Source organism: Rousettus aegyptiacus, unplaced genomic scaffold (genome assembly GCF_014176215.1).
Source record: "Rousettus aegyptiacus isolate mRouAeg1 unplaced genomic scaffold, mRouAeg1.p scaffold_m13_p_1, whole genome shotgun sequence".
Classification (NCBI taxonomy): Eukaryota; Metazoa; Chordata; class Mammalia; order Chiroptera; family Pteropodidae; genus Rousettus; species Rousettus aegyptiacus.
In genome coordinates this window covers 110,227,119-110,240,211 of record NW_023416284.1, presented here as the reverse complement: position 1 = coordinate 110,240,211, position 13,093 = coordinate 110,227,119, and the positions used below count along the sequence as shown (strand labels likewise).

General features: G+C 39.4%; 1 protein-coding gene across 12 annotated transcripts in view; it reads left to right on the top strand.

The window, feature by feature from the left end:
• DST (dystonin) overlaps positions 1-13,093 on the top strand; it is a 398,831-nt gene that overhangs the window by 75,391 nt on the left and 310,347 nt on the right. For 9 of the 12 annotated variants that reach the window (XM_036230186.1, XM_036230457.1, XM_036230189.1 and 6 more), the window contains one exon: positions 8,291-8,498. In XM_036230186.1, the coding sequence (XP_036086079.1) occupies positions 8,291-8,498 (208 nt within the window). Of the gene's footprint in view, positions 1-7,773; positions 8,135-8,290; positions 8,499-13,093 lie in introns of those variants that run through there. The other 3 variants (XM_036230285.1, XM_036230309.1, XM_036230502.1) reach the window with 3 other exon arrangements.

Genomic DNA, 13,093 nt, shown 5'->3' with positions numbered 1-13,093 from the left:
ACTTAATGCTAAAATTTACTTATGCTCTCTACATATTGGTCATTGCTTGTAGTACTTTTCAAGGATTATTTATTCTACCACAATGTCCCTATGTATTAAGTAGTTATGCTTCCCATTACTCAGATGAGTTACTGAAGCCCAGACAGACCAAGCAGTTTTCCAAGGTTGTATAGCTTTGACCCAACATTCAATTTTTTGGCATGACCCACACATATTTTTAACTTTATAACTAGGCAGGATAGATGCTAGTTGGGGTTCGGTCTTATCCTGTTGTTATATGTTAGGTCACCACATGAGTGCTCATAGCTCCCATCTTCTTTCCAGCAGAAGTTAGAATCATATCCTGGCTGTCTGAGGTCCTTGGCATCAAAGCCTCCTCCATGACTTAGAAAACAGTAGGAGAAATGTGTGGGGAGCCGAGTTGACCATGGGTAAAGGCAGGAGCCAAAAAACGTGGGAATCAGAAGCAGTAGTGATGGGCGGATGGTCCAATTAGATACATGAAGATCATGAGCCAGCATTTATTGATTCATACAAATCGACTCCATTTCTTGGACATTTGAAATGTTAACCAGGGTTCTTGGGATAGGACAGAATGAGATCAGCACTTGGTCGTCTCTAGAAACATGGCGTCACCTATTTCTGTTTGACACTAATTGAACTGAGATCCTTGGGTAGCCCTCTTCTTTTTGTTTGTTTTGTTCTCTCTCCTCAAGTTTTCTTCTCCTTATTTTTCAAACTGTCATCTCTTTTTATTGATTACCATTACTCCTACTTCTCTCCCCTCTGTTGTTCCTTTACTCTCCTAATGCAGCAATGCCACTCATCCCTTACTTTATGCCAGAGGTCCCAAACTCATATGCCTACAGGGTCCAGCTATCATAAGTGAATAAAGTGGGCCAGCTAAGGATTGTGTCAGACTGGAAAGCGGCTAGCCCCAATGCTCAACATCTGAATTTTAATGTATAATTCCCAATTTTTAAATGCTTATCATTAATTAGATTTTCAAAATGGGAAGGTCATTCACAAAGCATTTATAGCAAGGGTCCCAAACCCCCCAGGTCACAGATCCAAACTGGTCCATGGCCTGTTAGGGACCGGGCTGCACAGCAGGAGGTGAGCAGCAAGTGAGTAGCAAAGCATCATCTGTATTTGCAGCTGTTCTCCAGCGCTAGCATCACCACCTCAGCTCCACCACAGATCATCAGGCATTAGACTCCCATAGGAGCACCTGTCACTGGTACCAAATATGTTGGAGACTGCTGATCTGTAGGATGACTCTCTCAGTAGGCAATAGTTTTGGAAGAGTGAAGAAGGTGGGGAACACCTGCATCTCCATCCTGGCTTCTGAGGGGACTATAGATGTTCCAGTCTATTTCTCCCTCACAACTGACTTTATACATATTTTTATGTATATTTATATTATTTCACTGGAAGACATTTTACAGCCTATGTAAAGATGATAATGTTTAATTATATGTTGACTATTTATCACCTTTGCTTAGATTTTAAGCTCCTCCAAGGCAAAAGCCTGTGAGTGCTTAAGATATATTTTTAAGTGATTGACATAATAAACATCCCTTTAAAATATAAGATTAAGTGTTCTCTAGTCAAAGGGATATTTTCAGTATTTGAGTTTGTCTTTCTAATGTGTTTCTGTTTTGTGAGGCTATTTTCAGAGTTATGTTTACTTTTCTTTTAGGCAAATTATTTAAAATTTATTTCTCAGTTTGGAAAGACCGTTTGCAGATGTTCAAATGCAAAATAGTTCTTGTTGTCTCTATTTGTATAATTTTAATGTTATTGAATTAGGATGAACTGCAAAAAAATAGATGTCTATGCTATTTTGAAAGATTTTTACGATTTTAGAAAAATTTAGTATTTTGATACTTGACATAGTTTTTCTTTTATTTGTAATCTATTTGAGGAGAGGATTCATGGAGATGTAGGAGCACATGGAACCAAAGAATTTTAGAGTTGGAAGAGACCAGGGAGCAAATTCAATATTCCCCTCAGTGAAGGCTTGGTTCCTTGGAGTAGGAAGGCGCTCACTATTACGCAGTGCAGTCCTTTCCACTTTTGAGGACTTGTGTATTTTTGGATGGTTTTTCTTGATTGTGAACTGACACCTCTCTGGTCATTTCCACATTTCTGTGCTTTAGGCCTAGTTCTGAGAATAGAACAAATCTGATCCTTTGGGGCTCCCCAAAAGCACGGTAAGATCTTTGAGGGCTATGATTACGTTGTATGTTCCTCCCAGTGCCTGGGACCACATTTTAGGGCACTTAATAACATGTGGTTGAGAGCACAGGCTTCGGAGTCAAAAAGACGCAGATGGAAATCTTTATTCCACCTTGTACTGACAGGATAACTGTGAACAAATTACCTAACCTCTACGAGCATGTGTTTCCTTTTTGGGTTATACCAAGTATTAAGTAAGATAGTGAAAATACTTAGTATAGTCCACAACTATAGTCACTCAATAAATGATGCATACAGTTAGAACATGCTGGTTAAATTGAAAGGAGGGAAGTCTTGCAGAATGTCTTAGTGCTAATCCAAGACTGCCTAGAATCTGAAGCCATGCTCCTCATGGAAATGACTCTTTGATACTTACCTTGTAGAGCTTCTTACATAGCTAGAGGAAAACGATGTTGAAATTTCCTCCCTCTGTGGCCCATCAGGGAGCTCAGTTTCTCCAGAAATATAATACCACTGAACACTCTAACCAATGTACGATCTTTACAGCCCAGAAGGAGTTCGTGTCCTGAATTCCAGTGATCTTTTTTCATTGGTAGATGCACTGGGCCTCTCCACCTAGGAAGGAACCTTTGACTTCTTTAACTCTTCGCCCAAAGCTTCCTCCCTTGAGTCAGATCCAAGAACCTTCCAGCTTCCTTTCTCTTTAACCTCCCTTTCCTCTCTAGCTCCACCCAGGTTCCTCTTCCTCTCTGAACTAAAGCCTCCCACAACTCTCCCCTAAAAGGAGACAGTGAGAGCCAGCCAAGGCCTCACCAACCCAGAGGCCCCTCTCCTTCCTATTATTTAAAGGTGGTTTCCAATTGGGAAGCTAATTTAGAGCTATTTATTTGATGAGAGAGTTTTTGAGTTATTCCACTAGTTTTGAAAAAATTTTAAACTAAAACAAATACTCGGTCCCCAAAGTTTACTATCACGCCTCTTGTCTTCTAGGGATTAAACATACTTTCCTACATTTTCCTCAACTGTTTTCTTTTATATTTATTTGTGATAGAGATTGTTTTCCTTGAGATCTCTAAGATCAGATAATATACCCTTTTTTGACTTATTTCCAAATAAAAAACCTACCATATAAGGATAGTCTTGAGCCATGCCATGCATTTTTATACTATATGTAAGGAGTTAGTGTTTGTATTTATTTAATCAAGGGAATTATAAACAAAATTGAATTCTCTTTTTTATAAATTTTGATGTCTTTTTTTGTTTATATAAAATATAAAAATCATATATTATTTAACCAATTGTATGTTCGCCAAATTGTATGTTAAGTGAATAACAGAGAAGCTTCTTTTATATCCCTTCCATCTAAACCTGCATTTAGGACTGAGGCAAGCAGATCTCCTCTTCCTGGTGTCTTGTTGACTTAAACTGCTGCTTTAGTGCTTCTCTAAGTGTATATGAAGAAATACTACAAGAAATTACTTAGATGGACACTATCGCTGTGTACTGGCAACCTCGGGATATTGATTTTATGAGAATGGGCCTAAACTAAGCACACTTAAAACAAAACAAAACAAAATAAAACAAAACAAAACAAAACAAAACAAAACAGCCTTCCTATGTGTTTCCTCTCAACTCTACATTTTGAAAATATTCAAATTTACAGCGCAGTTGAAAGAATAGTATAGTGAATCCTTATTGTTAACTCATTGCCATATTTACCGATCCTATTTTTTTGTTGAAACAATGGAAAGTAAGTGCAGACATCATGAGTTTCTTCAGCCTGCATCTTTTATGTTAAAAACATTTTTCTATGTAACCTCAATACCATTATCACATTTTAGAAAGTTAGCAGTAATTTCCCAACATTTATAGTAAATAATCCATGATCCATGTTTAGATTTTCCAAATTGTCCTTAACATGTCCTGTTAGCTTAAGAAACAAAACAAAACAACAACAAAATGGACCAGAATCCAATCAAGGTTCATGAATTTGTCGTTATGCTTCTTTTGCCTTTTTAAATTTAGAATAGTTCCTGCTCTTTGGGTATGTATGTTTTATGACATTGACCCTTTAGAAGAGTACAGGACAGTTAATTTGTAGAATTCCTCATAATCTGAATTTGCCTGATTATTTCCTCATGCGCTTCTTGTTTTTTAATTTTTGAAGGTAACTTTTTGGAAATATACTTACAGAAATGTACATAAGTCATAAGTATGCGGGTTTGTGAAAGTTAACCTTCCAGCCTCTGGGATTCTAAAAGTCTGGCTATTTTACAAACCCTTATCTCTGTACTTGTTTCTCTGTTGCATTTAGAGAATGCCTAGTGCAGAGACAATTTCCTGGCACTTCCCTACTGATCTGGGTGCTAAGGCTGGGCAACTTCCAATTTAGGCAGTTCCATGTACTTATCTCAGATCCCCCACAGGGGTTTCAATTAGAGAAGTTATTGTTTAGTTCCCCTTCTAAAAATGTTGCATTATGTAATTATCCTGGCTTAGGAGATTTGGCTTGTTTTTATACTATGTGAATGAATTGGCTATTAGGAAAGTCATTTTAAAGCTTTTGGTGATGTAATTCAATTGTTAAAATTGCTTTAATAACTAGGTCGTAATAAGACACAATACAGGCTCTTATTTTTTTTGGTTGTAGAGATCCAACATCATCAATCTAGAGGTGGCTCCTAGTCTTTTATTTAAAAAAAGACCAAATGTTAAAAATATTATAACCTGGGCCAACTTTGTCTTTACCATCTTAATTACCTTTTCCCTCTTTCCACAAACTTGGTTTTATGTCTCTCGTTCTCAACGCGCATGCCAAATGGTGATGACAGATGATAGTGTAAATTGAGGTCTTAACCTTGGGTCAGTGGGTTAATAGACTCCTTAAAATTACATGCAAAGTTTGTGTGCATTTGTTTATGTGCTTTGTTTTGGAGAGAGGTTTCCATAGATTTCATGAACTTTTCAAGGGTTTCTATGCACTGGCTTAGTTACTTCTTACAAGGGCCTTTGATATTTGCTCTGACCCTTGACCCTCTTTTTCTTTTTAGTAATCTTTTTGTGTATTTCTTTTAGATTGAGAAATTATAAGGAATAAAATAAAATCCATTCATAATGTTAGTCATCACCTGGAAAGGACCACTGTTTATACATTGATATATAGTTATCTGCCTACTAATTAATCTATCAATCATCTCTGACTACCCCCCCCACACGCATACATGCACAGTTCTTCCTACTCTGCTAGAAGTAGATTAATAATATTTTTGTTTAATGGCTGCAGAGTAGTCCATTGTATGAATATACTATAATTTATTTAACCAATCCCTTCTTGATGGACACGGACACAGATATTTTTATTTTAACGGTAATCAAACTTTAGACAACAAGAGTAGAAGAGATAGGAATTTGGGGCTTTTGCTGGTCACAAGAGCTGTCTTCCTTTGTCTTATCCTTCCAAGCCCCACATCAAAGATTCCGGACTTTGGGTTAGAGAATGTTTACTTTTTCCAAAAGAAAAGGGAACTGTACTCTTATATTCATCCCTCTAATTCCCAAGATAGTGACATGAATTGGCAAGTCATTTCAAATCAATAAAGAGTATAATAGTTTTAGAGGATCAATCGACTTCAAAACAGCTTTATTTAAAGCTATCCTCAATTTTAAGGGTTCATATGGGGCTAAATTTATATAGTTTACCTTGTATTTTTAAAAGTGTTTATGAAAATTATTGCAGAAAAAATCTAATATTTTAATTGTTAAAATGCTTGAATCATGTAGCCTAGGAGAGACTTCACCATATATAGATATATATGATTTCTCTCAGTTTCTACATATGTCTATGTTTTTCTGTGATATATTGCTGAAAGAGGTGTGGTCGATAGCCTTTTCTTTCTTTTCTTTCTTATCTGTTTACCAATGACACTACCAGATTAGAGACTGCACCAGTCAACACCCTTGGGTCCAGGGGTAGTAACTGTTCCCATCTGGCTACGTGTGATTAATGGTGTTTATGTCATAGCATAAATAACATTTTGCTCTTCAATCAGCTGAGACTCTGGCCATTAAAAAAATTTACTCTACAAAAATCAATGACCAGTGGTTTTTGGAAAGGAGCAGTTCTTTAATAGTCATTCCATAAGTCTGTTTGTAAAGATAAACAATCAAATTATTATGCTCATTGAAAATAGTGCAGGCAACAAGAAGAAATATAATCTCACAGATAAAGGATGACCTTAAGTAAGGACAGGTAGAAAGCCATTTTAAGGAAGACAGAAGGCAACCAAAGAAACCCAATATCCTTTTGAAAGTCTTTAAGAATGTCACCCTTTTTCACAGATCCAGCCAACAAACAGATCCAGCCAACATCACAACATCAGAGAGCTCAAGATGAATTTCCAGAAAAGCACGGAAAATAGATTAGGTTGATGATAGTATTTATTCTGTGACTGACTTAATGCCACTTGCAACTCTCTATGGACTCTTGCTGTAACACAGAAAATCAATTTTATTTATTTATTTGCCTCATCTGTGACTATTATATTATTACTACTAGGAAAACATACAAAATCTAAATAAATACATTATTAAATTAGCCAAGGTGTGAAATTTCATGGAAAATAAAATGAAAGACTATTTTTTTTGGGGAAAGAATACTGCTGAAAATAGACCTTAGATGCTTTACATTGCAGGAAGTATTATGTATACTTTTAAAATGATGGTGTTGGCCATGTGTACTAACATGCCTGAATAGACTGAAGTAAGGTCAGTAGTCCTGATTTACTTATAGTTTATTTCACATGCCTTGGACGAATACTTAGAGGTGTTGTTTTTGCTGTAGTTGCCGCTGCTTTTGTGAGAGCTCAGTGTTTTTGCTCAAATTGGAGCATACCTCACTGATTTCTTGCATGTTAGGAATCTGTGGCTGCAAGTTACATTTCAGGAATTTGAGTTATACCAGTTTTGTATCTCCACCATGAGACTCTCAGCAAAGTGGAATTCTGAATGGGAAAGTGGAGATTTCTCTTCAGTACTTTCATTTATAACCTTGTTCACAGCACAGATAGTTGGCATCCTTGTTTCTATTGTAAGCGAGTGGCTCGCTAAATAATCACAAACTTAAACCAATAAAGAAAGAAGAAATAGCATAGTGTGCCAGTTCTCTGACTGGAAGACCTAACCCTTTTATGCAAGGTATGACCTTGCAGATTTGCTCCTTCTCGATGAAGAGATGACTAACCTTCAGGCAAAGTGCTTTGAAAAAAGCATCATGTTTCTCATTTCACTGTGTAATGACCAGGAGCTGAGAAGAGCTGTTTCTTGTCACTGCACTGTATCATTCTCATTTACATTATTGGCAGCTGTTATACTTTGCTAGAAGTTTAAATTATCTCAAGAACTCTAAACTGAGTTCAGAAGTTTGTTTATTGGCTCTGCCTTAGGTTTCTGAAAACAGTCTTTTGTGTTCTCCCAGTCTTAAGAAAAGGCTCTTCTCACAATCGGCCCTTCCTCCCTCCTTGCTCTTTTCTGGGAATCTGCTTCACTCTTATGAAGAAAATTAAATAAGGAGGACAAGGGGCTCAAAACTGGTCAGAAAGAAGACTCCAGTGGTGAGGCGACTTGAAACGGAAAGGAATTGGGACTCAACATCCTGCATTTGTGCTTTGTTTTTCAAACTTCCAGTTAGTTGCATTAATGAATTAACCAGCAGTCTGTAACCAGCAGTAATGGAAAGTGTTTCTCCTGTCCTGGTGGGGGAGCCAAATACTATAGATTTGTAACAGGAAGGCTGTTGATTCTGCCTTCATTGTTGGGCCAGTCATTTGTGAGCTGGTGGCCGGACCGCAGGCCACACACTTCTGTGCAAATCTTCCATGTCCTGGAACTGCCCGGGTATTGTTTCTACTGTCGGAGACGTAACCAAGAAAAGATGGTGAGCCCTGGGTTTCATTTCTCGTTTGTGTGTGCCCTCAGCGCCGAGGACGGTGCAGGATGCCCGATTCAGTTTGGAGCAGGTAGGGGGGCTGTTGAAATCGATGAACGTGTTTGTTTTGCCGTTAATGCTTTTTTTCTGTGTCATCCTCTGTAGAGTTCCGGGAACGCGTCCTATCGCTGCTCTATGTCTTCCTCTGCGGATTTTTCCGATGAGGATGATTTCAGCCAGAAATCTGGCTCGGCATCTCCAGCTCCTGGAGACACCTTACCCTGGAATTTGCCTAAACATGAGAGATCGAAAAGGAAGATTCACGGGGGCTCGGTGCTGGACCCTGCTGAGAGGGCAGTGCTTAGGATAGCAGGTAAGAGCATCCGGGGAAGGGATGGAGCCCGGACGAGAGTTGCGGAAATTCACCCATCTGCTCAGCTGAGGGCGGGGGCAGGAATGGGGTGCATATCTGGGAGCCAATGCACTGGGCGCAGATTTGTGCTTAAGGTAGGGGAGGAAGATGACCATGTTTACTTTATGCCCCAATTTATCGATAGAACGATTTGCCCTGCCTGCTGGTGACTAAGCTGTTTGGCCCTGTCTTCTGCTCTGATGAATTGATACCTTTGAAATGCAAGGAGGTATTTACAGACCTCTGCATTCAACTTTCCTGTTTACGTGCAGTAAACACTGTGACAATCTGGAAGTACATTGTTAACTCCAGCGATTCCTGGTATATTTGCCAGAAACCGTGAGAGCCTTCATTTTCATCTTTGCCCAGGAGCACAGAGCTACGCAGATTTAACTGGGGTAGATTCCTTGTTTTCCGTACCCAAGATTGTGGAGGGTATTCCAGCAACTCGGATGCCATTTCTGATTTTTTAAATTTATTTTGCGTGCGTATGTGTGTGTAACATCTCTGTCAGGATTGTGTGCCTGTAGCCGCTTTCTGTCCTTAGCGCTTTTGAGGGTTTAGCCATCATGCATTCCTGATTAATTAATATATGGGAGGTGCCAATGTTTCTGTTCTGTTACCTGGTGTTCCCTTGCATTGGCTATAACATTCGAACCAGAAGTGATGGCTTGTTTTACCCAACTGAAAGTTAAGAACACCTTGGAAATCAATCCTCCAACCCCGCAGTGCCTGCGTGGTTCATGTGTATGTGTTCTGTGCTGAGAGTTGCCTCTTGGGGTAGTTGTGCCTCCATTCCTTCAATAATTTTTTTACCTTCGAAATAGTAATAGAGTAGGATGAAGTATATCTTTGGGGATCTCATGCAAAGGCCAAAGGCCAGGTCGGTTTCTGCAGACTCCTTTTCTCCCTCCTTCCCCTCTCTCAACTTTGGGGCCTGTCGTCCTTCAGTTTCTTTTGCCTTTGGCTATAATGCATAATTGATACTTTATCTTCCTCTGAGGGGGCTGTAGGGGACTAGCCCAGATCCCAGACACTGTGGCAGCTTGAGAGTCCCCCTAGAGTCCCCCCAATGGGATTTTCTGATTACGGGAAAAACAAACAGCGCCCAGCCAGCCATTCTCTGGTCTGGGTTTCTGGGGCAACAGCCTTGAGCTTCTTCAGGCTTCTGTTGTGAGATGCTGGCTAGTCTCACCCAGGCCTTTGAAGAGGCGGGGTAGAGCGGGGAAAGGGGAGAAGGAGGGGGGAGGGAGGAGGGAAGATGGAGGATGGAGAAACTGTCTGTGAGCCAAATGAGAGTGAGCAGTGTGGCTTGGGAGACCTGAGGCGGACTTGGCTCTTACCTGCACACCTGTACCAAAAAGTGTTTAGTCACTGAGCCTTGACTACTTGCCCTATTGAGAATCACCACCCCTCACCCCACCCCAGCAGGTCAGAGTTGCTGGGAGGGAGGAGACAAGGTTGGTATCAGATATTTGACTCAGCAGAAAGGAAAGATAGGAGGAAGGGAGGGTATGTGAGGGGAGTTGATGGGCCTTTGTGGAAAGCTTGGGGCATCAGGATAGGATGTCTGTATTATGTGCATTTTTATGGAAGGTAGAGGTGCTTCTTAGCTTGAGAGTTTTGGTAGTGGTCGCAAAGGTGGATATTTCCAGTAGGGAAGGAAGGGACAGATATTCATCAGGAGAAATGAGATTATATAAACTGAGGAAAACTACTAGGCAGAACGTCATGAGAAATTGGTGGAAAGAACCTTAAATGTACACCCAGGGTGGAAGAACTGGTAGACCTGGGTGCTAATAGGATGCAGTGGACAAGTAGATGCTGATATTAGTAGACTGTAGCCTCCATAAAGGCAGGGGCCATGTCTTATTATTTATTAAATGCTTGTTGAGTGATTTGTGGAGATAGCTACCACATTAGTGGTAGTCAATGCACTCGAGACCTCAAAGTTACATACTTCTAAGATTATGCTAATCAAAAACAGAACAAAATAAAATTAAACAACAAACAAAATAAGGAGCCCTAGTTTGGAAGTATACTGTTGTTTTAAAATAAATATTGGTAAATTGGCTGCTTGCTACACAAATCATAATCAATAATCAGACATGGAGCATAGACTTGGGGGACCAGTCCACAAATATCTCTTTAATTGTAATATAGCTAAAATATAAAATTCAGATATAGTATGTGTTAAATTTGCCACTGATCACCCAGTGTGAGGATAAGAGAATAGGGAATCTGAGTGAATTTGGTGCTGTGGATAGTTTGAAAGCATACTATTAAGATTTTGACTTCTCATTTTATTAGACATTTTTACACTCTGCCTAAAATTCATCCTATCTCTGAAATCCATCCCTAGTGAGAGATGGGGTGAGATTCAGAAATGGTATGAGAATGTCCACAGTGTTCATTACTTTGTAATAAAAGAATTGAAAGTTCAATATATATTTTTTTAAGATCACAAAAATAGAATCGAATATTAAAATTTTCTATAGCCAAAAAGACCATCTGGTCTACAGAATATCTTAATTCACTCACATTTAATAAGTATTTATAGAGCCCCTGAAATGAAAGGAAGTTCTGCTTTTAAAGAAGTCAGTCTAATATGATAAATAGATGTGTTATTATATAATTACAACATGGTGTGAGAGACTAGTTAGTTGTAAAGGCTGTAAGACATAATATTACAAGAACCCAGAGGAGAGTCTAATTAACTTGGACAGAGAGAGAGGAGGCATGGGGTGGGGGGTCCTGAAAGATTTCTGAGGGAAAGTGCCACTTGAGGTGAGATTTAAAGAGCTTGATGGAATTAGGGCAAAAGGGAAAGCCATTTCAGAGGCCAGGAAACTATAAGAACAAAGGTAGGGAGATGGGTTTAAGTGGAAACTTCAAGTAGAATGTGTAGCTAATGCATGGGATTTAGTAGGGAATAGCAGAAACTGTAAAGGTGTTTATGTGCAAGGAGATTAGACTATGCTGTAGGTGGTGGGGAAGAGCTGAAAGATTTTTAAACTGTGCAGTGACATAATCGGGTTTACATTTAAGAAAGTCATATTGGCGATGATGTCACATGTCTGATTCTTTATATTTTTAAAAGTGCTTTTGCATTTATTATGGTTTCTGCATTGTAAAATCTCAGACCATAATATACACAGTTCCTATATTTCAGAGGGGTCGGTGTGAGGATAACAGAATGTAAGGAAAGGGCCTTTGTAATACCCATTGTATAAATGCCTTTTCTATAAGAACAATACAGATCTGCTGTTCGTTAGCTACAGGATATTGTAAGTTGGGTTTTTCAGTCCTGAAGTGCCTGTAAAGGTACATGGTTTATTAGTGACAATGCTATATTAAAATATGGATTTTTTTACCATGTGAGTTCTTTGAAGTTGGAATTGAAGGATCTAAGTAGAGTAGGACTTTGGACTCAGGAAAACTTGAGTGTGCACTGATTATATTCATTAAAGTGGATCCTGCTGGGTGTCAGTCTCTGATGAAGACTCAGACTCAATAACCTTAGTCATTGTGAGGGAGACAAGACAGTTTTGAGAATCTATGTTTATTCATGTGTGGTCTGTAAATGGAATGACTCTTATGAATCTAATTGCTAACCCTTTGATTTTAAGAAGGTATCACATATGATATCTGTTACTTCATCAACTAATGTTTACATAAATACCTACCAAGTTGCAGGAAAACTAGCAATCCTAAAGGCGTAGTGGGATGTGGAATCAGAATAAGGTTAGAAGCCAGTGGACAGAATAGAAGAGAGAGATATGTGGTTTTGCTTTGTTTGGAATAGGCCAATTACTGAAAAGTAAAGCTTTCCAATTAAAACTTAAATTTTTTGAAGAGTAGACCAGTTTTTCAAGAGTACTCATCCCCACATAAGAGTTAAAGGAAGGAAAAGGGTCTAGATTCACAACACTGAAAAAGAAAAAAATGTATATCAAGGACAAAAAGGTCAATACACATGAAAGAAAGAAGTAGGGACGATGTGAGCAAGAGGTGAAGTCAAATGGTTAACAATGAGCCGATTTAGTTAATAATAATAGCTAACACTTATAAAGCTATTTACTATCCCAACTTTGTGAGGAAGGCACTGTTATCCCCATTTTACAGATGGAGAGAGGCTCAGAGAAGGTAACTTGCCTCCACCAGACAGCAGGGAGCCAGGATTTCATCTAAGGCAGCCTGACTTCAGTCAGTACTCTTAAACACATCCATTTACATGCCTGGGTGCCATCTGATTCCTCCAGTGGACCCTTAAATGAACCACATTAGGATATGATATGCCAAAGTTAAGGGAAATGTACCTATTTTACTCAAGTGCATTGGATACCAGTACTGTGGGGAATGAATGATGGTCGAGAGGAGGGAGGTGACAAAGTAAGCTGGGAGAGTTGTGAAGGGACTGGGCCTGTGGCCATCGCGCAGCTCAGTGGCAGATTCGCAGGCCGGCTCTGGGGGGCGAAAGGGAGGGACCGCGGGCAGGTCCTCCGGCCACCGCGGGGCGGCGGGGCGCGCAGGCGCACACGCGCCCGGGCTGTCAG